General features: G+C 44.6%; 1 protein-coding gene across 4 annotated transcripts; it reads left to right on the forward strand.

The window, feature by feature from the left end:
- Window positions 1–260: 260 nt before the first annotated feature.
- Window positions 261–24,773, forward strand: SLC17A3 (solute carrier family 17 member 3). 4 transcript variants are annotated; one of them, XM_045497168.1, is made up of 13 exons: window positions 261–1,247; window positions 7,326–7,443; window positions 12,361–12,572; window positions 12,990–13,223; window positions 13,309–13,396; window positions 17,999–18,085; window positions 21,542–21,660; window positions 21,787–21,948; window positions 22,673–22,802; window positions 22,903–23,050; window positions 23,342–23,432; window positions 24,353–24,489; window positions 24,573–24,773. In XM_045497168.1, exons 2-12 carry the CDS (start codon window positions 7,353–7,355, stop codon window positions 24,485–24,487), a joined length of 1,497 nt encoding a protein of 498 aa, XP_045353124.1. In that variant the 5' UTR covers window positions 261–1,247; window positions 7,326–7,352; the 3' UTR covers window positions 24,488–24,489; window positions 24,573–24,773. The 4 variants fall into 4 exon arrangements, with proteins under 4 accessions (XP_045353124.1, XP_045353123.1, XP_045353125.1 ...); XM_045497167.1 differs by lacking the exon at window positions 261–1,247 and adding an exon at window positions 1,538–1,668; XM_045497169.1 differs by lacking the exons at window positions 261–1,247; window positions 21,787–21,948 and adding an exon at window positions 1,538–1,668.
- Window positions 24,774–27,004: the final 2,231 nt, after the last annotated feature.

Here is a 27,004-nt window from a genome sequence, read left to right on the forward strand (position 1 = left end):
GTCGTGTGGCTCATTATTAATGACAGTTGTATACCGTCTTAGGGAAACCACTCTGAGGATAACTTGGACGCACATCCAAGGAGAAATGTGCACTAATTCTCAGGACTAAAACAAAGTGATTTAAACATCAACATTTTTCAAAAGGAAAACGTAAATTTCATACAGGCGGACAGTACAATCTGAGTCAAGGAAATATTTCAACCTGTAGTCAAGTTTCCAAAAATTCATTATAGACGTTTGCAATGTTGAATTTTTTTTCCCACACAACAACATGAGGCTCTTTCTTCGCAGTCAAATTTGTGGAACGGAAGGGCGACCAGCGCTCGGGAACCTTAAAATGAAGTTAAAAGTTAATCGCAAAACCAAAGGTTGGATTCTCTGGCTTGGATAATGATTCAGGGTTAGCGACATTTCACATGAGAGTTGAATTCGTAAGTTGCTACTCATTTATCGCGGGGTCCAGAGTCCAGAGTCTTTCGAAACTGACTCAGGGAAAAGTCTGTTGCACAGAAAGTTGAAATTTACATCCCCCCTTCCTGCATCATGAACTTTGAGCGTCCATGCTTAAATCCCCCAAGTGCAAAGGGACAAATCCGCTTTTCTTTTCTCTTCTTATCTTTTAAGAATACCATACAAGTTGCCTAAAAGAAGGGTGAGAAGACACATAATGAATGCTAGGTAAACAGGAGCTCTGAATCTCCGAGGCTGGGCTCCTTCTGAATTCTTGAGCTCAAGGATGCGCTCTGCCGGCTCCCACTCTTCCAAGGTGCGAGTGGGTGGTTTACTCCCCCACCCAGGACAGTTCAAATAGATACAAAGAGCCACGCTCCAAATCAGAAGGAGATCTCTGGGGCCATTAACCAAGAAGGAACTCAAAGTCAAGGCGATGAGTAGGATCGGAAGCAAGGAGGCTCCCAAGCACAGGTTTAATTTTCCACGGCTGGAGACGGGCTGGAACGCTGTCATGGGAAAAGGGGTCTGCTATGTAGGCACCGAGCATGCGGGGAGCTGGAAACGAACCGTCTGCAGGAAGCTGGGGGTGACCCCTTTGCCTCCTCTTTGAGCTGAGGACGAGGAACTACAGACAAGTCAGGAGGTTTTCAGCCACGTAGGGGTATTGTCGAAAACGAGCCAAGCAAAAGAAACTGAAAGGCGATGACCTCGACTGTGCCCTTGTGGCTCTTCCCAATCCACGTTGCTTATTGTCCAAAGTGAGTTATGGAATAGTCCACACTGCATGGCAGCAGGTATACAAACTTAAGTCGCAGACAAAGCATTGCTTTATATAGTTTAGGAACCCACCTACGGGTAGTTAAAATAAAACAGTATGGAGAAACTTCACTGAATTTATGTGAAATGGTTTTGTTATTATGGGGTGTCAAAAGAGAAAGGACAAGGAAAACCAACATGGAAGGTCAAGCTGATCTGTAACATTATAATTCACATATTTCAAAGAAAAAAATTAACAAAAATTCACAGGGAAAAAAACACAAGGGAGAAAAAAAAAGATTCCACTTTTTGTATAAATCTCGTTGGATGAATCTCGTTAATGATTAGCAATTCGAGCCCCAGGGTAGGAAAGAAGCCTCAGCCTTCTGCTGGGAGTGAAGGGAGAGAGCACTAAGGAGTAGCCAGTTCTGTCTAAGTCATCCTTCGGACATTAAGTTGGTAAGTCACTTGTCCTACCGATTCATATGAAACTCTAAGGGTCCTTTCTGTGTAAAGACTGACCATTTTTATATGCTCCCAGAGTCCCAGGTTTTCTCATATTGATTTAAAAATAAGGTGAGGGAAGATGTAGAAACCCCTACTTTCTTTCTTTCTTTTAACGTTTATTTATTTTTAAGAGACAGAGCATGAGTGGGGGAGGAACAGAGAGAGAGGGAGACACAGAATCTGTAGCAGGCTCCAGGCTCTGAGCTGTCAGCACAGAGCCTGACGTGGGGCTCGAACCCATGGACTGTGAGATCATGACCTGAGTCGAAGTCAGATGCAAAACCCTGTCTTAACAAGGCAGAGGGAAGCGAGGTACAAGCAGAGGGCTGAAGTCTTGTGCCTGATCGTCCATAAACGTGCATAAAATGTCAAGTGTGGATGGCATTTTCAAGAAACAGGGACTCTAGTGAGGGGTGTAGAAGCTGAATTTGGGGGGTTAAATTCAGGGGCCTGTGAAACAAGTATCAGCTCTTTTATTTACCAGCTGGGTGTCCTGGACGAAGAGTGTCAAAATCTCCACCTAGGGTTGATGTAAGCTGGTCGGTACAGTAGTTAGGAGCAGAGGCTGGCATGACTTCCATTATACCAACAGCTGGCAGGACACAAGGAACAGATGGAGGGTAGCGTCCAAGAAATATTTCAGATAAGAAGCAACGGGCCACCACCTCTCCATCCCTTACACGAAGATTCGCTGCAACCAAGACGTCTGTACTGGGCTTTTCTCTTGGACGGATTCATAGCGGCAACAGGCTATTCCTGGCGTGCTGAAGGACCCCAGCCTCTTGTAATCAGGTTCATCCCCTTGGTTTCCCTCCCGGACCAAAGAGGGTCCAGGGCTTTGACACAAGATAAGGCTGGGGGCGGCTCTCGTCCAAGGCAGCATCTAGAAGAAGGCCGAGCTGAGTCATGACTCACGACATGATGAAAATGTAACCAAACCAAGATGGCTGAGGAGAGAAGAGGAATTGCGGAGATGGGGGCGACGGAAGGGCACTAGGGTCAACAGCAGTTGGTAGGTGGGGCTGAGGGCAGGTGGAAGATAATCAGAGAGAGTCCTCAAGGCAGGAACATAGGAGCTGCAACTTTTTGATGGCACTTGTGACCTCACAGACATTAGCAGGACACCCATGGCTTGAAACCTAAAGGTCTGCAGGAAGTTGACCTTCAGTGTGATTCCTCGGGGGCACTGCCTGGAAGCAGAAACATCTCAGGATGCCATATACGGTCTCTGACCCAGGCGACCAGCACAGTGTTCTGGACCAATACTGGAAAATCAAGGTAGCTGTTTGTAAAAAATTACATATATATATATATATGATCATAGATACGGTCATATCATAGACATGGGATTGGGCACCGAGGTTTCCAGAGCAAGGCATGTCTGGCTGTCTAGAATAGAGATAATAGAGAACTAAAAGTACCTGAGATGACTTTACTCAGGTTATTATTTAAGCGTCTGCTTCCAAGAAAGCTGATACCCTGAGAACACTATCAATAAATACTGAGATAGTATTCCCGTTTATGAGTCTTGAAAGTGACTTGAAAATGGACAAAAAGATCTTCTGTGGAATAGAGAAGTTTCACTGGGGATGCCATCCTGGAGACACCGACTCAGCGCTGGAGAGTTCAAGAACTCCGTCCTGCCATGATAGAAAGGTCCCAGACACACACCTTTAAGAATAGGTCAAGTTGTGGGAAACCAGGAATGTGGCACGCCATAGTGCTTTCATCCAGTGGAATGTGGCCTCAAACCCAGGGGACAGGATGTTGCTCTCCGTCCTCAGGGCCAGCTGTTAGGCAGTCCAGGCATAAAAGCAAAGAGTAAAATAGCCTTAAGATCGAGATCACTCTATAATCACTATATGCTGTTGCTTGTCTGTGGAATGATTACGGCACCATGTGCAAAGTTTGGCCAGCTAGGATGTCATGGACGAATTTCAGTGCCTGAGACTCCAGCTCACGGTTCTCCTGGTGTCCCTGAAAATGGCGTAGCATACAGTTGAAAGAAGCCACGAAAAGGAGACGGCAAGACATTAAGTCCAGGTGGTTTGAAGAACACGGTCCAGGTAGGCAACAAGCTGATTGTTCATAAAGCAAAAGGATGCTCAGTATATCACACGGATCAGACAGCATCAGTCCTGAAGAAGTCAACAAGCCACACACAGAAGGATACTTGGTTCGTAAAATTGGGCCAGCAGCCACGGGTCAGTGGAAACAAATAACACTTGGAATTTAATCCTGGGACTTGTGTAGGATGGAATCCCTCTTTATTCTTTTCCATGAGAACCACCACGTCTGTGGGAAGTGGGAGGGCCTAATGAATCTCCCGACATACTCATGTTTGTAGAGGAGTTTGGTCCGAGTGCCTTGTGCTGGGACGTAAAGTAAGAATGAACATGGATCCCAGGCACCAGATTCCACATCTGTTCGTTCAGCAGGGAAACGGGGCCTTTGTTCCTGGGGGGCGGGGGGGGGGATGCAGGGGAGACTTCCCTATACCCGGCTCTCTGGAATTCCTGAAACAGGGTGTCAAATGATATAAATCCCTGTAGGAAAAATTTTAAATGCCGAGGGCAAAATAAAAAATGTGGGTTCATAGTAAATGGTTGCACCAAGTGCAGAGGCCCAAGGGGAAGATGGGTGACGGGTTTCCTTACCCTGGTGGTGCGCTGGTATTTCCCAACTGGCTTTCCAGGGTGGGAAAAACACATATGCAAACACACATGGGTATATTATAAATTTTATTGGGGCGCCTAGGTGGCTCAGTTGGTTAAGCATCCAACTCTTGATTTTGGCTCAAGTTATGATCTCATGGTTTGTGGGATCGAGCCCCATGTTGGGCTCTGCGCTGACAGCATGGAGGCTGCTTGGGATTCTCTCTCTCCCTCCTTCTGCCCCTCCGTCACTCACACTCACTCACTCTCTCTCAAAATAAATAAATAAACTAATTTTTTTTTTAATTTTACCAATAGAATCTGAGGCACACAGCTTACGAATAATAATATACAATACTGTTATTATAAGTTCTGTATAGTCAGTTGATTATCATGTAGTACTGTCCTTTGTCTCCAGGTTTATTGAGGTGTAGTAAACAAATAGACATTTTGTGTATCTAAGGTGTAAAACTTTCATGTATTTTTGCTAAACACTGTGTTGGTAGCAACCTATGGCTGAAATTCAACCACAGTTTGACAAATGAAATTGAATCTCAATCTGCCAATTCTTCCCAATATATTTGTTGTCATTAAATGTCATACCTGATCTACTGTTGAATTATTTCTCTCTCATACAGATTACATTCACCAGACCGAAACCATTTTCAGCTTGCACACTCTGAATCACAATAGTCCAAAAATTTTTATTATTATTTAGCTTTTCATATAGTTGCAGGGATCGGAGCTGTTTGATTCTACATTACCATCTGCAAAATGCATACATTTTCAAAATTAACTTCATGTTACTAAAATTTACAATACCACGTGAGAGTTAACATAAACTTTCTGACACTAATATCTTTATACATTTTTTTAAAGGGAGAATTCCATACATCGCCATACCTCCTTCTCTTCCCCCTTTATTTATTTTTTATTTTTTATTTTTTTGAGAGAGAGAGAGAAAGTGCTAGACAGGGAGAAGGGCAGAGGGAGAGAGCTAGAGAGAATCCCAAGCAGGCTCTGTGCTGTCAGCGCAGGGCTCAACATGGAGCTCGGACTCAGGAACCGGGAGATCATGACCTGAGCCAAAGTCAAGAGTTGGACGCTTACCCGACTGAGGCACCCCCATATGTCTAACATAATATTATTTAATAAATTTCTTAAGTCCAGGAAACCAACAAATCAAGCCCAAATTTGTACCATTCGTCCTTTTTGTTTTTCCATGTGAATACTCCAGTTGTGGCCAGTTTCAAGCCACCAACATGACATCACTGAATTCAGAGTTAGGAAGAAATATGCAACACCACGTCTTTATATAGTATTCCCACCATCTAGATGCGGGAGACATGAACGAGTCCAAGAGCATACCCAAGAGTAAAACTCAGTAACATAATTATGAAGTCATGGGCTGCAAATATTTACCTTTTTAAACTGTTATTTTCTTTCATTCCAAATTTATATAATTTAATTGCCAATAATGGCTGTTTTCAACAACCGGCTTGCAAAATTCCTAGAAATGTAGCAGTCTGCTTTTGCCGGCCCATGTGACCTGACTCCAATACCCCACGGTCTTACCCCGTACCCTCCTCTCTGATGGAGCCATCTTGTGTTCTCTGGTTTTCCTATCTTAATTCAGGTTCTGCCTTCATCTATTTACATAATTTTTCCCTATATAGCTTAACATTTCTGATGATGCCCGTTTGGTTGTCATGTTGTTTTTTTGTGCGTGTTTGTTTGTTTGTTTTGTTTTGTTTAGGACTTCCATGTAAAGTGCTTCTACAAAAAGCCAACCACCCTCCCATCCAGAAATTATTGTATTTCTTGGTGAGACAACTGTCAGATGTCGCATGGCCCTAATCAAAGAGTCTAAGGAAGGGGAAACTAAGAACATGATCCAACATCAAAAGTTGAGAGGGCTCAGAGTCTTAAGCTTTCATCTGTGGCTGCTAAAATGAGTATATTCAAACATGTGGGCATTGTTTCTGATCTCAGACCCAACTGCTAAGGAATCACATTTTGATCATCCAATTTTACCTCCATTTTCCCTGCCAGATTATAGACATGGTTTTAGTTTTTCATGCTATGGGTCAGTTAAAACCAACCTCACAATCCCAACTACCTGTTAATTAAACAACAGGATATTTAGAACTTGAAGCCAAGCAGATCCTGCTTATAACAGAAACATTGTGCATCTGAGGCGGTCGTGGGTCCAAATTGTAGGGACCCCAAACAACTATTAGTGCCTAGATCCCCATGTTAGTTATTTCCAGAACTTCGCAGACACATTATCATCTGTGGCCATAAATAATACAGGATTAAAATTGTATCATTACATGCAAATATGGTCCCCAAGTATTAGTGACATACATACAGGAATCCTCACAGGGGGGTCAAATGGGGAAGCAGTTTGGGAATCATGAGGGCACTAGAAAGCAGGTTTTCGGGTGCAGTAGAAGATTCCAGAGGAGCACAGTTCTGAAGTGACCCACATCTGTGGTGGCTCTGACAACGATGACAGTAGACTATGTGACAACCACTCGTTGAGTGCCAGACCTGCGCAGTCTATTGAACCCTTGTGATCTTTGATGAAGGTGCTGCCGCCGTGGTGGTGGTGGGTATTCTTACAACAGATAAGAAACGGAAACACACAAATCTGCTCCTGGTGACACTTGGCACGTTAGGTAAATCATGAGCCTGGATTTGACCTTGGAAATGCCCAGATCCAAAGCCAGCACTCTTACCCTGGCACAGGGACCACTCTAGATCCTAATAATAAACAGTTCCTCCCGTTAGGCATGGTGCACCGGTTGTAGGAGGCCTGGAGGGAATAATCATCCTTCCAGGACCCCACCCACATGAAACGGCCTAGCTTTAAATTGTTTGGTGACCACCGTTTATGCGTATCAGAGGAGTCTCTCTTGGCTGACACCTGTGGATTGCATATTGCCCCGACAGGTGAAAAACATCTGGGGAAAGAACACGATGGCCACCATGACGGAATTGAGTCCCAGAGCAGGGAAGACTAAATACTCCCAAGATACACGAGTGGATGAGAGTGTCGTTCCCGAGAAAGGTAAACTCAACCTTGACTCCTTGGGTTTAGGATTTGGTAGTGGATTCTTTACGTGCACTGTCATAAGACAAACAGATGAATTCATATAAGTTGTTGAATTCTTTTAAAAAATCAGGTAATGTTAATGTGTGCTTTTCAAATATATGAAGGAAATAAATATCACTGTTCGAAAAAAATCTTGCATTTCTGAGGATTATCTTTTAATCTTTGTCCATGTGCATTTACGGTTTTTGATAGCTGCTGCCAAATTTGTATACACCCACTATTGTGTGTTCTTCTTGTCACTGCATGGAATATTGTAAACATAATTGTATTGCTTAATTAGGTATAGTAAGAAAACTTTTAATTTGACCACACGTACTTTTCCATATTGCTTTCTAATACTCACAACTATTCTTTTTTAAATTTTTTTTTTTTTTTTCAACGTTTATTTATTTTTGGGACAGAGAGAGACAGAGCATGAACGGGGGAGGGGCAGAGAGAGAGGGAGACACAGAATCGGAAACAGGCTCCAGGCTCTGAGCCATCAGCCCAGAGCCTGATGCGGGGCTCGAACTCACGGACCGCGAGATCGTGACCTGGCTGAAGTCGGACGCTTAACCGACTGCGCCACCCAGGCGCCCCACTCACAACTATTCTTAAGGATGCGTATTAGTGTTTCAGGATGTCCAATAGATAGAGCATTATTTACCTGAAAAATCCTCTTGCGGTTGGAAATTTAAGTTAGAGTTTTGTTTTGCTACTAAGCTATCTGTACATATATTATACATATGCAAACATTCTTTAACGTAGCACTTGTCCGAAGTTGGAATTATTATTTCTTCAGTGTGTATTCCTAATGAGTGAAAATTTTGATGCAAAGGCCATAAATATTTCCTTTCCACTGGCCACCATAGAGACCTTAGTATCCAATCTGAACTAAAGTGAAGCCACATAGAGGATTTTGAGTGGAAGAAGGGGTGATCTAATTTGTGGCATGACTACAACAGTTCATTTGCTATACTGTAAATAGATTGGAGGGGCGCCTGGGTGGCTCAGTCGGTTGAGCGTCCAACTTTGGCTCAGGTCATGATCTCGTGGTTCATGAGTTCAAGCCCCGTGTCAGGCTCTGTGCTGACAGCTCAGAGCCTGGAGCCTGCTTCGGATTCAGTGTCTCCCTCTCTCTCTGCCCCTCCCCCAGTTGCTCTCTCTCTCTCTCTCTCTCTCAACTAAATTAACATTTAAAAAAAAAACATAAAATAGATTGGAAGCAGGAAGTCAAGTTAAAGGCTATTGCAAATATCCAAGCAAGAGGTGTTGGTAGCCAGAATCCTCTGGAAACAGCTCTAAACCAAGAGACAGCAATGGCTCTGGTGAGAAGTGGTTGGATTCTGTACACATTTTCCATGTAAAGACAATAGTATGTTCCAGACAGACTGGATCTAAGGCGCAAAAGAAAGAAATCAAGTGTCTGGAAGGATAGAATTTCCATCATCTGAGTTGGGAAAGAATGTGGGTGGACCAAGCTTGGGAGGGAGAGCTCAGGCATTTAGTTTGATAGATTCAGAATCTATTAAGTTTGATTTTTTGATTAGCTTATCAATTGATTTTTAGTGGAACAAAAAATGACACATCTTAAAATCAATGGCAGCTTTAATTTGACAAAACGCACTGCTACAGTATTATACCTTGACTTTATTTTGATTTAAAATAGGAGATATTGTTCCAACTTTATTTTTCCATATATCTAACCAGCTAGCTCAGAATCACATGTATAATTTAGCTTTCCTCCATGAATTGCCGTAATGTCCTTTACTCACTGTATGATTTTTTTTGGATGTTTTTCTATTGTTCCTTAGATTTTCTCTTTTTATTGGTGTCTTATTTTAGACTTGTAACAAATTTCAATGCTGTGTAATGCAAACATCTTTCAACGTGTGCCCTCTCCTCCAAAAAAACCTTTCATGTAGTCTGTTAATATATATAACGCATCTTTATTATTTGATGCCAACCGTATTTATTTTCTATCCCTGCAAACATATTACCACAAACTTAATGGCCTAAAATGACACACATTTACGATGTCACAACTTCTGTGGGTCAGGGGTTAAGACATGCCTTGGTTTAGTTGGTTCTTCTCTACATCTCACAAGGCTGCAATTGAGCAGTTGTCCAGGTTGTGTTCTCATCTGGAGGCTAGACTGGGGAAGATCCCACTTCCGAGATCATTCAGGTTGTTGGGAGAATTCATCCCCTTACAACTGTACAGCTGAAGGTCCTGGTTTGGGCAGGATTTTGGCTAGAGGCCACTCTCTTGTCCTAGAGGCAGCCCATAGTTCCTCACCGTGTGGGCTTCTCCAACTCTCTGCGTCCTTTATCAAGCCCATGAGTAAAGTATCCAGCTTCAGTTTGGAGTCTTATAATGAAAATCATGAGAGTGCATCCCTTCACTTGCTGGCTAGAAGCAGCTCATAGGTCTTGCCCCCATTCGAGTGGAGGGGATTACACACATTTGTGAACTCATGAGGTGGGAATCTTTGGAGTCACCCTAGGCTCTGTTTGTCACATCATGTTAAAAAACAAGTCTCCTGGACTCTGATGAGAGTAGTATCGAATTCTTCCATATATAACCTTCAAGTTTCAAAAGTCGATGATTTCATAGTGTCAGTGCTCTCTTCCAGCGGTTAAATACTATGCCTATAAGATATTTATTAATTTGCACACACTCACACATACATACAAACTCACACACTCTCATGTAGCTAAGGGTAATCCTTGAAAATATTTCACAGCCAGCATGACGCTGGCACCAATCTATTAGAGTGGATATGGCTGGAATGATTCATCCATTATGGACATAGGACAGAAACAATCTTTAAGGACACATGTAGTGGACTGTAGGAAATACTTATTAGCAAGCAAGCATCAGGCTTAGCCTTTTAAACACATCCTCTACTTAATCTTTCAGCAACCTAACGAGACCGATGTTCAACCCACTCATTTGTGAGCCATTAGTCTCTTGGTTTGCTGATACTGTTTTTCAGTAGCCTTTGGTCTCTAAGATCCCAGGCCATGTGGAGAAATCAGAGAACACAAGAACTCACAAATTATTAGTTGACTTGACTGACATAAGAAGTCACCACCCAGCTTTGAATCAGGAAGGAAAACTTTCACAAAAATATTGTATTTGAGCTTCTCACTCTAATTTGGGTATGTTTTACAGTTTTTTTTTTTCCAAATTCTGCCTCCCCCACCCCATTCACTAAATGAGATAACAGTATGCCCTTGTGGGGGAAGACTCTTTTGTTATCTCAAGGTACCTCCTTCCTTGAAGTTTTGAGGACTTCTTGAAGACACACAGGGACCTCTTATCCCACACCATGTAAACCCCACAGATGAGTGCACTTGACTTACAGCAAAGGTATTCTCATGGGGTCATCTAGGACAAAATAAAAGCCATCATATACTTGCCCAACAATGGTTAACAGCATAGACACCTGACACGTAGCGGGTCTCTCTGTATCTATGGCCTTCTCATCCATAAAATGAGGATAGCCATGGTAGCGGCTTCAGAGGATTTAGTGAATTAATTCTCACTCATTATGTTCCATGACCTATCGGAGCCATCTGACGCACCTGCTGACTCCCTCCTCCCTGAAGCCCTTTTCCCCTGGGCTTTCAGGACACCACGCTCTCCTAGTTTTCTTCCAAAACCTACTGATCATCCCTTTTCAGTTTCCTTTGTTGGTCTCTCCCCATTCATTTGGCCTTTCTAAACATTGGAACCCCCAGGGTCAGTCCTTGGCTCTCTTCTCTCTGCCTTCTCACTTCCCAAATATCATGGCTTCAGGTATCATGTGTAGATTATTAACTCCCAGTCTTACACCTCAACTCCTACCTCTCTTCTAAACTCTAGAGTTGTGTATCCAACAACATTCTCAACACTCAGAGTGCCTAAAAGGGAGCTCTGTTGGTCCAACAATAAGTTGTTGATCCCCACACTCTCCAAACCCCTGCTCTGGCCACACAACTCCCTTCCTCAGTGAACCTCAACTCTACTCTTCTCGTTCCTAGACAAGAACCTCTCTGGTGCCCCTCCCCCACTGGTCTGTAAAAGCTAAAGCTTGATTTAGTGTGCCTTTCCCCCACCCCACGGGTCCATTTGGGATCCGATTACATTTTCCCTCTTCTGCTGCTCCCACCACAATCCAATGCTCCTCACTTCTCTTCTGCATTATTGCAATAGCCTCTTCCCGGCAACAGCCATCTTCCCCAGAAATACAAAAACAGCCTTGAATGCTGTGCTCACTTCTCTTTCTGCTATTTTTTTCGCTATATTTTTTCATAGTTTGTAGTTGTCAATTTCTCTAATGAGAAAATCTTTCTAGGGGCTTGATTTTAAACTTTAAATGAAAGCTTGTCCTCAATGACTGGACACATGCGGAGAACAATCATCTACCCCAACAAACAATTCCCTCAGAGTTTAAAAAATTACATTTTCTATATATAATGTGTAATATAGGACATACAATATAAATTATGTAATTTAATTAAATTTAGTTGATTAAATTATGTGACTTAAATAGGTACATACACATACACTTCCTTATATGTATATAAAATGTATATTTTGCCACATAGGTATTTACTTCCGAGTAATTTCATCAACTATAGAATACAATAACCCAAGAACGGGAGAGACAAAACCATAGGAAGGATAGATGCCTCAGAGCAAGTCAGTCTCTACACAGTCATGGTATGAAAACAACCTTCAGTTCAACTCAGTGATTGCCTCCTTTTGTATCTTTCCTAAAGCCAATAGCAAAGCCATTTAACTTATTAGGTGATGGTCTGTGGTACCTTCCTGTGGTATAACTTGCGAGAAGCAAATGATGGCTTAATAAGGAAAGCACTAATGTCATGTTATGATATTTCCAGTTCTCAGCTTCCGCTCCACTCGCTATGGAATAGCCTTTATCGCACATTTCTGCAATTTTATACTGATGGCACAGTATGCTGCCATCAACATCAGCATGGTGGCCATGGTCAACGGCACAAACTATCAGCCCCAGTTTAATGGCTCCACCGAGAGTCTGCCTCTTGACGCACTTGGTGGCTCAAATGATGTGCCAAACAGTCTTCCAGCAGAGGTAAGCAATACGAGATTTAGGCTGTGTTCTTGTTTTTGCTGTTTGTTTAGAGCTTATGTGTTAACAAGTTTTATTTGGGGGGGGGCACCCGGGTGGCTCAGTCAGTTAAGCGTCCGATTCCTGAGATTTTGGCTCAGGTCATGATCTCACGGTTCGTGAGTTCGAGCTCTGCATTGGGCCCCACGTTGACAACACAGAGGCTGTTTGGGATTCTCTCTCTCTCTCTCCCTCTCTCTCTGCCCCACCCCTCTCTCGTGCTCTCTCTCTCTCTCTCTCTCAAAATAAATTAACACTTAAGAGAAGTTTTACTTGGCAAAATAGTGATTTGAAAGCAAGTGAGAGATATAAAGAGGTGTCTTCAGTTATGTAAGAACCTTCGTGTAAACGGCTTACTACAGCATTCTCTGTTTCTTCAAGGCCCCTGTGTATGACTGGAGCCCTCAAATCCAAGGCGTCATTTTTGGTTCTGTCAACTATGGCATGATGCTGACAACGGCTCCCAGCGGGTACCTGGCTGGAAGAATAGGAACAAAGCGTGTGGTTGGCGTTTCTTTGGTTGTATCCTCCCTTCTCACTATCTTCACCCCGCTGGCGGCTGACCTGGGGCTAGCCTTCCTCATTGCAACTCGAACAGTCCAGGGCCTGGCCCAGGTATCCAGACAGTTTGCGAATATGAAATGGATATGAATTTCTACATGGCACCACATACCTACAGCTCTAACTGTTTTGACTTCAGGGCTCGATATTTGGGGGCCAGCACGCGCTTTGGGAGAGATGGGGTCCTCCGCATGAACGAAGCCGCCTCTGCACCCTCGCTCTATCAGGTAGAAACACATAACCGAAATGAGTCCACTCAATCCAACATTCTCACCCTGGGGTACGTGAGAATTTCTCTGTTGAATGTGTTTTTCTTTTTTCCTCAATGGCGACCAAATATTTATAAATTAAGGAGATGGATCCTTCGTGCCATGACTTTCAGTTTTTTTTTTTAAATTTTTTAAATGTTTATTTTTCGGAGAGAGAGAGAGAGACAAAGTGCGAGTGGGCGAGGGGCAGAGAGGGAGGGAGACACAGAATCCGAAGCAGGCTCCAGGCTCCGAGCTGTCGACACAGAGCCCGACGCAAGGCTCGAGCTCACGAACCGCGAGATCGTGACCTGAGCCGAAGTCGGACGCTCAATCGACTGAACCACTCAGGTGCCCCGCTTTCTGTCATTTTTCCCCAAGTTGTCATTTATAACATGGCTTTGCTTATAATGACTTTTCCTATGTGTAAAAAATATATTCTTGCATATTTGAATTGATCATCCTTCTCTTTTATGGCTTCTGGATTTTGAGTCATAGATGGACAAGTTACAGAAGCATCCACCCACGTTTTTCCTTGAACTTGCCTGATTTCGTTTTCATACCTAAATTTCTAATACACTGGGAGTCTATATTGGTATTCTATGTATGAGGTACAGATCTAACTTAATCTTCTTTGGCAGAGTTCTCAGTTGTTCTGAGAACTGCTTTCTGATCATGATTTGCCTGGACAGTGTATCTGGAATGAATATTCTAAAAATATTGGGGAAGAATGAAAAACAGAAAGAATAGGGCTAACAACCAGGAGATTGATGAAGCAGTTTCTGGATAAGAAAACTGGGGTAACTCCCCAGCTAACTTATGGATCACAAGGGAGTCAGGGACTCTTCAAGCCCAGAAAACAAGACACACATACACACACACACCCTGACTGATCTCACCCCCCTCTGGACCCTCTAGAGCCCTTTACAACCCTGGAGAAGTATTTTCCGTCACCAGAGCTCATATCCACTGATAGGGGAATAGTCCACTAATTTGGACTATGAGGAAACTCACATCCGTCATCGCAGCTGACTAATGGGGCTTCTCAAGCATTGAGATTGGCCCCCTTCCCCCACAAAACCTCAAACATGTTAAAGAAAACAAGAGCACAAAAGAGAGAGACCAAACTCAAAAACTGTGAGAACAAATCCAAATGGAGAAGAAATTAAAAGAAACTTTTACATGATTAACCAATACCACGGGAGAGATCTAAGGGACTATGTACCATAACATTTATTTAAAAAGAAAAAACCGTCAGAACGGCGAGCATCCAAAAGACAAGAAATAATAAGGGTTGGTGAGGATGTGGAGAAAAGAGAATCTCTGTGTCCTATTTGTAGGGATGTAAATTGGTGCAGCGACCGTGGAAAACAGGATAGAGGTTCCTCAAAAAGCTAAAAGTAAAAGTACCATACCACCCAATGACTGCACATCTGAGTATTTACCTGAGGGAAATGAAAACACCAATGCGAAAGACATATATGCACTCCTGGGTTTACTGCAGCATCGTTTACAATAGCCAAGATATGAAAGCAGCCCAGATGTCCACCAATAGATGGATGGACGAAGACGATATGGTGTGTTTACATAATGGAATGTCATTGGGTCACCAAAAAGAACGAAATCTTGCCATTTGCAACAACATGAATGAACCCAAAAAGGCTGTTTCGCTAAGTCATGTAAGTCAGACAGAGAAAGACAATTATCGTGCAGTCTCACTTATACGTGGCATCTAAAAGAACCACCAAATAACAATAACAACAGGAAAGAGAAACAGACTCATAAATATAGAGAACCAACCAGTGGTTTCCAGAGGTTGGGTGGGGGTGGGAGATAGGCCAAACAGGAGAGGGAGATTAAGAGATACAAACTTCCAGGTATAAAATAAATAAGTCAAGGGAATGAAAAGTACGGCGTAGGGAACATACTCGATAATGTTGTAATAAGTGAGTATGGGGATAGATGGTAACTATGCTTACTGTGGCATTTTGTAATGTAATTGCCAAATCACTATGTTGTACACCTGAAACTAATATCAACCATGCTTCAATTAAAAATTTAAAAAAAGTAATTACAAAAACCAGACTGCTATAAAAATAGTCGTTGGTAATGAAAAGTAAAATCGCTAATATTTTTAACTGCAATGAGTGGTCTGGATACCTAAACGAAGGGAGATGGCCTTCCATGGAAAGCATGGAAGAAAAGTTTAAAATCTTGGAAGGAAGACAGTGACCTTGTAGAAGTAGCTGCTCCCTCCCTCTCGTTTCCTGCTCTATAGGCATAGTGCTCCTGGAACAGGTCAACTGACTAGGAGAATCTTGGGAATCTAGAAGACTGCAAGTTCCAGAGGCTTCCTTGTTTTGGGTGTTAGGGACCATCTTAGTGGCCCCAAGAAGGTAGTCTCTACTGGCCTCTAGAAACCTTTTCTGCTTCAGAAGAGCACAGATCCAATGGCTGTCTAAGGGGCCAACAGGAAGCCATTGGAGGAACCCATCAGTAGGTGGGATGGGCTAAGCCTACCCACCTGCCTCAGTAGTTCTTACAGAAATGGCCATTTCTGGTGATTCTAGGACTTCTCAACAGGCTGCACTGGTAAGCAGTAGGACTCATCCCGTGAGGTTGAAGGAAGACTTCCCACAAAGACACCTAACGGTGGAAGGGCCCAGTACTGCCAGCCTCTGGGGCAAAACATACTAGGTCTTTCTCTCCAAGGAACCACAAAGGCACATCTAGAGGCAGGAAACTTTGTAGCCACTTAAGGGAGGAAGGCTAAGCAGACAAAACAGAACTGGTATCTCATATTTGAGGCAGGCCTCATAGGTAATAGAAACACACACACACACACACACACACACACACAACCTGAAGATGATGGTTTATCATACAGCAGTGAAAATAGGAAAAAAACCAAAACCCTGCGATTTTCAGACAGCCACATGGGTAGTGTTAGAAACACAAATGCAGAACGAATAAAGCGTGTCTGTTAGGGAGGAAATTGCCTTGATGCAAGGTCAGCCCCAAGTACACCACCTGGCAAGCTGTCCCAGAGGTCATGGGGCAGACAGGCTCACAGGCCAAATCAGGCACCGTAACTGTACAGTTAAACTACTTCGAAGCACAGAGTGAGATGTAAGGCGGGAAATCGGGTAACTGAACACGTTTAAGGTAAAGTGGGTGGAAGGATCACCCTACCTGGGTCACGCGTGCTGAATATTCGAACACCCTGTCTCTGTCTGTCTGCTGCATTATCCTGCCCGTTGGTGGTGTGGATGGGAGAACCAGAGCTGGGCTTCAGGCGAGGGAGCCCACGGAGGGGCGGCATCCTGGGCCAGTGACACACACTTGCTCTATGCGAGAGACACAGGGCCGGGGGGCCTCCACTTAGTCACTAAAGAACCTGTTACTGCCAGGGGTGTTACTTCCGTCTGCAGGCAGAGTGGTCTGGGGGCCAGAATGGGAATTCCCGGCGGATGGCTGAATGAGGCCCCCACTGTCACAAGTCACCACCATTGGGCTGGTAAACAGGCTTTTTCTAGGAAGGAAAAAAAAAAGCTGATTCAAAATATTTATCAATTTCTGTGCTCTAAATACTACCATCACGGCTGATTTAAAGACAGCAACTTCAAGTCACTGAATGCCGAGTTGGGAAGAGATGTGCACACTTTTCTCTGGTTCCCACACATCTCCGATTGGATATGCCCGTGAATAGCTAGAGTCTTGTGTTTATAATTATTGCCTACCTAGTATCATGTGTCTGCTGGTCTTTCCACCTTTTTCTATCTACATTCCAAGACAAACATGTCATTCTTAGTGAATTACATATCGTTAATGAACACGGCTTATGAATCCTGTCTCTCTCTCGAAAATAAATAAACCTTAAAAAATAAGAAAAATTAAATTAAAAACTAAATAAATAGATAATAAATAAAAGGAGCAAACAAACAAATAAGAACTCACGCATCTGTAATTTGACAAGTTGATGTTAATCTGGAAAATAAAAACACATAATAGCCTAGTTTTGGAAAAGTTGTTGGAAGGAAGGGTGCCCTACTATGTATGAGAATGCTCTGTGAAGCCAGGGAAATTAAAAGTGTTATTAGCACCATAACAGACAAATCTACTTTCTGCCTGCATGTCGCTTAAATGCCTTTACAAAGAGGTAAGTGTGTGTGTAGATACATATTATATATGTTTGCAGGGAGGAAAGCTATGCAACGATATATCACATAAGAGGTAATGGTTAACATTAGAGACAAGAGTGGGAACGGATGGGGGCGGCACGTCGCGGACTCTGCTTCCTGATAATTTACTTTCTCAATAAGCATATGTCACATGACTTGTGTAATTAAAAATTAAAATAACACGGGAGGAAGAAGCGTGGCTGTTGTCTGCAATGCTATTAGGGAACTGCCAGAAAAATGGGCCCTCAGGAGAACTAAGGGATAAATCTGAAGTTCACGTATTCTGATATGCTAGTCTGGTTATGGTTGGTGACACCAGGTTAACATATCATCCGTCATTCTGTCGGGTGTCTATCCAGTGGCGGTCCACAGCCCCACAGGTTACTCTGTCTCTTTGCAGGAATGATGCTGGGAACCTTCGCCATCATCCTCCTGGGTGGCATCATCAGCCAAACCCTCGGGTGGCCTTTTGTCTTCTATATCTTTGGTAAGCAGCTGTCTCCCCATTCCAGGGTTTCATATTCAGGGCGAGTGTCCAAGGATCAGTCTGCGATGCTATCGATCTGCCATAAAGCATCATTAGCACGCAGTGGTTGGGCGTGCGCTGCGCCCCCCCCCCCCCCCGCCCTCGCCTCCCCCTGCCCCCGGTTCCGGCTGCAGGTGACAGGCTTGCAGAGCAGTGGTTTGGGACAGATGAAAGAAAGACGCGCCGAGAGCAAGCCACCGCTGTGGGTTTTCTCTCCCATCAAGTGCATCAGGACAGGGGCCTGGGTTGGGTGCAAGCTTCTGAAAGGAGAGAAAACACTAAACACCAACAAGGCGAAGGCGAGGAGGGACCACAACCTGGAGGTCTAGGGCAGGGCGCAAGAAGAGGGAACTCAGCAGAAACAGAACTGAGGAGACAAATCTAAAAGCCGGGAGAGCGTGAGGCAGGAAAGAGCACCCAATAAAGGCCACGACATACAGAGGAAACCCGGTTATTTGCGGGGCACGTGCGTGAAGACATCATCTGAGCCCGTGGTGGGGAAAAATCACTGGAAAAGATCAAAGAACAGAATCGAGGACTTGCAAAGAATCGGAGACAGAGTCTGTTCCCACAAGACAGACTGAAAACACTGACAATTCAGAGGCAGTTGGGCAGAATGCCCACCGCCTTCTTTCTCCAGCGGCTCCAGAGGAAGCACTGGGGGGCCCTTTGACAAATGACGACGCAAGACCTAAAAGGATCGAACTATTTCTCTGCAAGCTAACTGTAGCGCAGACAAAAGCTCAAACATCTGGTAGAGGAAGACAAAGACACTCAGCACCCACCTCGGTGTCATCCACGATGTCTGGTTCCCATCGTAGATTACCAGGCGTGGCAACATAAAAGCAGGAAAACACAACCTGTAAAAAGAAGAGTAAAAAGATCAATCAAAACGGACGCAGAACTGGCACCGATGTTAGAATAATGGGTGAAGCGTTGCCAAAGTCAATGAAAACTACACGCTCACAGACCCAAGAACAATGGATCTCAAGCACAGGCAACATGAAGAAAACGACACCAAGTTATAGGTAACCGGATGGCTGAAAGCCAGTGATAAAGATGAAAATTTTATTTTTGGGACAGAGAGAGACAGAGCATGAACGGGGGAGGGGCAGAGAGAGAGGGAGAGACACAGAATCGGAAACAGGCTCCAGGCTCCGAGCCATCAGCCCAGAGCCCGACGCGGGGCTCGAACTCCCGGACCGCGAGATCGTGACCTGGCTGAAGTCGGACGCTTAACCGACTGCGCCACCCAGGCGCCCCAAGATGAAAATTTTAAAAGCAGTGAAAGCTAAATACATATCACACACAGAACAACAGAGACAGTGAAGAGGGTAGCCTTCCTGTCGGAAGCAACGCAAGGAGGAAGGCAGTGAAATAAAAGTTTTCACGTCCTGCAAGGAAAACAAACAAAGAAACAAACCGTCAACATAGAATTCTGGGGGGAAAAAGGTCAAAAACAGACAAAATAAGGACATTTTTAGCCACACCAAAGTTGAGAGACTAAGAAATTTAAATTAAAAATAGCAGTACCGTTTTCAATAGCATGGGCAAGTACGTAACATAGGAATAAATCCGACAAAAGGTGGGAAAGACCGATGCCCTGAAAACCGTTCTCATGAAAATAAAAGGATTCTAGAAGAGCCAAATAATTTTGCAAATGAGTTACAAAGTTGGAGGACTCACACTGCCCGATGTTAAGACACAGAAGATTACGCCATCGGGACACGGCAGTGTTGGCATATTGGCAGAAAATAAATCAGCGGAGCACAATCCCAAACAGACTCACACATAAAAGGCAAGTTGATTTTTGACAAAGATGCAAAGGGAATCCAATGGAGAAAGGAATAGGCTTTTCAACAAGATGTCGCTCAAAAACTGGATACTTTGGTCCAGTCTTATACCCTACACAAAAACAAACTCCAAATAAATCCTGGACCTAATTTTAAAATCTGAAGTTATTATCCTTCCAGAAGAAAGCCTATGAGAAAATCCTTGCTCTCTAGTTAGGCAAAGATTTCTTAGACGTGACACCAAAGGCTTGATCTGTAAAATTACAAACTGATAGGCTGGATTTCATCAGAGTAAAAACTTGTCTTTACGAGCCGTTATTAGGATAATAAAGACAGGGAAAAAATACTTGCAAAACACGTATGTAATAAAGACTTTTATCCAGAATGTGTAAATAATTCTCAACACTCAATTATAAGAAAACAGAACAAAAAATGGTTTAGCAGTGGCAAAGATGCTTCAGAGAGGGAAAGCAAACACATGGAAAGGTGCTCAACATCTTTCGTCACGAGGGGAATGCAACTGAGAATGAAAGAACCTCTGAACACCTGTTACAATGGCTCATTGTGACACAGTTAAGAAATGTGGATGTGGTCTCTGTCCCCAGGTTCCGACCCAGAGCTCCTAAAACCCCTGTAATCGCCTGAGTGTTATGAACATCTTTTGTCCTAACGAGACAGCTCTTGGTGGACCCGAGACAGCTTCACGATGAGGGCTGGGCACCAGAAAGAACAAACCCTGATTAGAAGCTTGGAAGCTTCAGCCTCCATCCTCCAGGAGGGAAGGAGGCTGCAGGATGAATTAATAATCTATTATGCCTACGTGATGTCACCTCCCTAAAGATCCCTGAACCGTGGGATCTCCCAGATCGGTGAACACCTCCATGTGCTGGGAGGGTGGCGTATCCCAGCTCCACAGGGGCTCCTGTGCTCAGAACCCCTTCCAGACCTTGCCCTGTGTTACCTGTTTGTCTGGCTGTTCATCTGCAGCCTGTACAATATCCTTTGTAACAAACTGGCAGACGTAAGTAAATGTAAGTAAATGCTTCCTTGACTTTGGTGAGATGTTCCCGCCAATTATCAAAACCGAGAGGGGGTTGTAGGAACCCCCACTTTGCAGTCAAGTCAGAAGCGTGCGTAACCCGGGGACCCACTGCTTGTGACTGGCATCCGAAGTGGGGGGCAGCCTTGTGGGACTGAGCCCTCCCCCTGCAGTGTCTGTGCCAACTACCAGTAGTTAGCGTCAAAGCTGAGCCAAGCTGGCGTCCGTGGAGAACTTGGAGGGTTGCTTAATGCGAAAACCTACACGTTTGCCGTCGAAAGCGCGGAAAGGGACGGCTTTCCTTTGGTAATATTAAAAAGGTTGAGAAAACCAAGTCCTAGGGTCTGTGATTTCCATACATATGAATAATCAAGAGATGTAAAAAAAAAAAAAAAAAAAAAAAAAGAGGGTTCTAGAAAGTTGTGATATTCGTGCGCTTTTTTTTTTTTTTTTTGAGACTTGCAAAGGGGATATTATGAGCAAAGGCTTGTCCCAGCACTCGCGCTGGAAAATGTGCCAACATAAAAGAAATTTCCACAGAAAGTAGAAACCGGCACGGTAACCAATTTTATCCTCTGCTTACAGGAGGCATTGGCTGCGTCTACTGCCTTCTCTGGTTTGTTCTGGTGTACGATGACCCCGTCTCTCACCCATGGATAAGCGTCACAGAAAAGGAGTATATCGTATCTTCCTTGGCCCAACAGGTACACGTAAGGGCTGCGACCATCTGCAGAGAGCTCGCGTCGGCCTCTGCATTTCGAGGGGGTAACGAAGCTCACACGTGGGCCCGGCCCAGATCTTACCGTCCTAACCAGTACGCTTGTTTCCAGGTCAGCCCTTGTAAGCAGCCTCTTCCGTTCAAGGCCATGCTCAGGTCTCTACCCCTGTATGCCATTTGTCTGTGCAGTTTCAGCCACCAGTGGCTGATCACCATACTGATTGTATACATGCCAACTTACATCAGCTCGGTGTTCAACATTAATATCAGAGACGTGAGTGCCTTTCCCTCTGGGCCTTTCTCCAGCGCGCATGACTCACCAATCACTTCGTCTTCACAAATCGTTCCATACAGGAAAGTTTATCCTCTACTACCTACCACGAAATGATCTAATATTTAACACTCACGCTGGTAGCTTCTCTAAGGACATGACTGAAAAGGCTCCTGATGTTGTTAAGAAAGTAGGATTTCAGGGGCGCCTGAGTGGCTTCGTTGGTTGAGCATCTGACTTCAGCTCAGGTCATGATCTTGCCGTTGGTGGGTTCAAGCCCCCCCTCGGGCTCTGTGCTGATGGCTCGGAGCCTGGAGCCTGCTTCAGATTCTGTGTCTCCCTCTCTCTCTGCCCCTCGCCCTGGCCATGCTCTCTCTCTCTCTCTCTCTTAAAAATAAAATAAGCATTAAAAAAAAAAAAAAGAAATGAGAAAGAAAGAATGGTCTTAGGGGCGCCTGGGTGTCTTAGTCGGTTGAGCATCTGACTTCAGCTCAGGTCATGATCTCACAGTTGGGTGAGTTCGAGCCCCGCATCTGGCTGTCTGCTGTCAGCCTGTCAGCACGGAGCCCAGAACCTGCTTTGGATCCTCTGTCTCTCTCTCTCTGCTCCTCCCCCGCTCTCAGGGCTGTCTTCGGGGTTGTCAGTATGATTATCAGTGGTTTCTCAAAAAAAGGTGTGGGCTCACCACCCCTATTATGATGATTTACGCACGTCTTTTCCCCCTCAGAATGGGTTCCTGTCTGCCTTTCCTTTTATCGTTTCCTGGGTCACTGGTATCCTGGGAGGCCAACTGGCAGATTTCCTCCTGACCAAGAATTTCAGGCTCGTTACCGTGAGGAAAATTGCCACATTTCTTGGTAAGAACAGGGCTTGAGGGTCAGATGATTCACAAAGCATACAAATACAACAGCCAAAGGTGTATCTCATTGTTTAATTTGTCTGTTCCTCGTTCCCTAGGAAATTTCCCCTCTTCAGTGCTCCTCGTGGCTCTGTCCTACCTCACCCCTGACTACATCACCACAATGACCCTCCTCATAGTCTCATGTGGGTTAACCCCCTTCTGTCAGTCAGGGATCTATATCAACGCCTTAGACATTGCTCCGAGGTAGGATGGTCATCTCCACTCTTATATTTCACCTGTTCTGAAAAAGACTTAGCCCGAAGCTTTCTGGGAGCCCCAAACTTTGGGACATAATAAATCACAGGCAAGGACCACAGATGGACCTGTGGCCATTTTTTTCAGGGATGTGGGGAGAGGGGGGGTTATTGATTTGTCTCAGTGCCCCTCACTGAACGTACACAGTGCAAGTGCTTTCTGATGTAATTACATGAGCAAGGCTGAAGGATACCGTGAAGCATCTCCGGATCTAGCCTGGAACATTCCTGTCACCCACAGGCATTCCAGTTTTCTCATGGGAACCTCAAGGGAATTCGGATACATAGCAGCTATCCTGGCACCCACCATCAGCGGGTTTCTCCTCAGTCAGGTAGAGTGTTCGGGTCAAGGACTCTGAAAATGCTCTGCCAAATCCATTTGTAAAGTTAGTAGTGTCCCTAAAGCATGTGCTTGCGTCGTAGAAAATAAAAGCAAACTGTGGGTAACTTTGTCATGAGGTCAACCTGGCAGAGAAAAATGTAGAACAATTCCTTTCGTGACCTCAGTCTTTCCTTGTTCTGAAGCCAAAGAAGTGATGATCCCCTGGCAACATTCAGTCTTTGAAACTGAAATCACACAGCCGTACCGATGTCGTGAGATGGTAAATTCCATGCCCCGATGCAACTTGCCACGTCTTTGGCAACGCGGTGAAATTTTCATTTGCATAACCATCCCAAAGCAGACAGATAGTAAAAGCAGATGTGCTGACGTGTCTCGTACACGCAGGCATGATTGTAGGTATTTCATATGCAGTAATCTCATTTAATTATTGATGCCCATGCCCATTACGAGAATGGTATATTGTGGTCCTCACTTTCTGATGATAAAGCTGAAAATCTGATAGAACAAGTCTTTCCACTGAGAGGATGCAGAGTCAGAATTCTTCCTTCTTAGACCCGTCTAGCTCCAGAGCCTGCGATGTTTCCCCCACACCACAGCAACGCAAGAAGAAAACACTCTTAGCATACTTGGCGTGTCATGATTGGCACACAAGAGAAAACGCATGGCACTTCGATAAATAGTGACAAACGCAGTTCTGTAGGTTAACTGTAAAGGTCCCCAAATCCCATTTATTAGGAATATTCTAAATGCACTCTGAAATTCTTTCTTTCCAACCATCAAGCCTCTTGCAGGAAATGAACGTCTATGTGGAGAGCCACTAGCAAATATGGTCTTCTAAACTATTAATATGGGCTCGTAGCAAAAAAAAGGATGAAGGAGGAAACTTTACTGGAGGTTTTGTGTCCTCAGGATCCCGAATTCGGATGGAGAAATGTCTTTCTGTTGTTGTTTGCCATTAACCTATCAGGATTGATCTTCTACCTTATATTTGGAGATGCAGTCGTCCAAGACTGGGCTAAGGACAGGAAACTCACTCGTTTATGAAGGTAAAGGATAGCGGTTTCATCTATGCATTTAACTAGAGGAACACTATTGAAATTTTTAATTCGACGTCCTTTTTCTTCCTTAGTTATCTCACCTCGGTAGGATGGAAAGTCACTGGGCACCTCTCTTCACAAAGGAGAAGCCTCTGGTGATGAGAAGACCAGGGGAGAGAACCTTGTTTGCTGCCATTCTTTTCACATCTGAGATCGGTTCTTTATGTTGCTAAGATTTCCTCCGGGGGAAAATATCCAACGAATGAAAATTCAAATAAAGTGATAGCCATGAACAAAGTTGTCATCTTCATGGAATTCCCGTGGACTTAGAAGAACTGTTGTATCAGAGCTAACTGGCCAGACTCACAGTTTCTGGATCTCAAAACAGGAATCGGGTGTTTTGAGACTCTGAATCTGAGGACATAACCTCACTAGGACAACAGTTTTTCCTATTTGTAAAAGGGAGTATTAATTTGTATTTGTTAGATCGGATATGGTCCACACGCCCCTGCCTTTGTGTGTTCCACTCTTCGCCCTGCTTAGGCCCCGGGAGCTGACCTGTTTTGTATCCACACTCCCGAGTCCACTGGCCTCTGCCGGATTTTCAATGCAGGCTGAAGAGTGAGGACAGGGAGTATCTCTGTCCCTACGGTTCCTCCTGTGGGGTCTGCCGGTGGCTGATGCTTCCTCTACTGTTCAGATCACCTGACTGGCAGGACTTCCACACATTCTGGTTGCTTCTCTCTTCTCCTGTGCCTTCAGGCCTTTTTTTTTTTTTTTTTTGGCCTTCACTCCATTCCCAATCCTGTGTAAACTGTCTCTTTTAACACCGTCTTCAAATTACCTACCTGGTGGGAGTCTGCCATGTTTTCCTTCCGGGAACCAACCAATTCAGTGGTTCCATCATATAGAAGGTTCACAACATGAAATGGATCAACATGTTTGTAAAATGGTAATTTATAGGTATCGGTGGGTTAGAGCATGTGCAGAGGGGCCAGGGCCATTTTCTCAGTTGCTCCCCGTGGTGATCTTCACCGTGTAGACAGTACGGCCAGCAAGTCATTTCACACAGAGGTGATGTGATGGTCACAGTTCTGAATGAAAAGCCACGGCAAGAAGACAGAGGTCAAATCCGAATAAATCCAAGAACAATTACTGAGATCTTGCTCCAGTCTCGAATCTAGGTCCTTGAGATCGGAGAGTCACGATTCTCCAGTCCAGTGTGGAGGACAGACATAATGGCTGCCAGGGCATGGTCTTAGGCACACGGCAGAGGAACACACCGTCCGTCAGGGGAGACTACGCGAATAGTTACGATCCCATGTGGAAAAGCATGGTGGGGGAGGAGGGAATTCCTTCTGCAAGGAATTCCTGAGCTAAATAGGGAGTTTTATGGTAAGATTCCCCACATTGGAGCCCCACTTGTACAAAAGCATGGGAACAAGAAACAGGATGGATTCTGGGGTGCCCGGGTGACTCAGTCGGTGGAGGGCCCGACGACTGACTTTGGCTCTGGTCATGAGCTCACGGTTCATCAGATCGAGCCCCCATCGGGCTTTGTGCTGACAGCATGGAGCCTGCTTGGGATTCTCTGACTCCCTCTCTCTCTGCCCCTGCCCCACCCATGCTCTTGTGTGCTTGCTTTCTCTCCCTCAAAGTAAATAAACCTAAAAAAACCACAAAAAACAACAGGATGGATTCTGAAAGGAATCATGCATGATCAGTTGGGAAAGAACAGAAGATGAGCTTAGGGAGGGGGGTATGACCAGTGCATAAAGGTCACGTTGGCCATGTTAGGGAGCTTGAGGGGTATCCCACAAAGCAAGAGTGACAGGCACGGATTTTCTCTCTGGATGGAACACTCCGGCCCAATTCCAGAACCAGGAAGTCTATTAAATGACTATCTGCAGTGTGGCCCACATAGCAGTGACGAGGACTGAACCAGGGAGGGAAGAGCTGGGGTGGAGAAGAGAGACACCAAGGAGTCGGGGTCTCTAACCTGAGAGACTGCACAGACAGGGTCCGAACACCTGGCCGGAGACTGCAAGAAGACGAATCCTTTTTAGAGGGAAGATAACGAATTGACTTTGGGACACGTTAGTGGTGATAATGAGATAATCAAGTGGGCATGTGGCTTCGTTTCCTGGGGCCGCCATTATGAAGTGCCACCAACTGGGTGGCTGAAAAGCCATAATTTCTTGTCTCACAGATAGAGAAGTCTGAATATGTCAGCGAAGTCCATTCTGTCCGCGCGTTGAGGGAGAATCGGTCCCGTGACTCTCTCTCCTGGTAGCCTCCAGAATTCCTCAGCTTGAAGATGGCCTCCTCCCTGCATCTTCGTATCTTTTTCCCTCTGCACATGTCTGTCTCTGTCAAAATATGTCCTTCTAATAAGGATGTCCCGTGCTAATGACAAGCTCTTCGTGTGGTCACCATGAGTACTAAAGGGACAGGACTATTGTATTGAAGCCCCAGAGGTTCTGAGGCTGTGCCATGCCTTTGTTGAGCCTTCAGCGTAGGCACT

Source organism: Leopardus geoffroyi, chromosome B2 (assembly GCF_018350155.1).
Source record: "Leopardus geoffroyi isolate Oge1 chromosome B2, O.geoffroyi_Oge1_pat1.0, whole genome shotgun sequence".
In the NCBI taxonomy this organism is placed as follows: Eukaryota; Metazoa; Chordata; class Mammalia; order Carnivora; family Felidae; genus Leopardus; species Leopardus geoffroyi.

Coding starts and splice junctions, on each gene's coding strand:
- SLC17A3 (XM_045497168.1), top strand. CDS start 7,353: ATGGCCACCATGACGGAATTGAGTCCCAGAGCAGGGAAGACTAAATAC. Junction 18,086..21,541: donor TTTTGTCTTCTATATCTTTG/GTAAGCAGCTGT, acceptor CTCTGCTTACAG/GAGGCATTGGCTGCGTCTAC. Junction 21,661..21,786: donor TATCTTCCTTGGCCCAACAG/GTACACGTAAGG, acceptor GCTTGTTTCCAG/GTCAGCCCTTGTAAGCAGCC.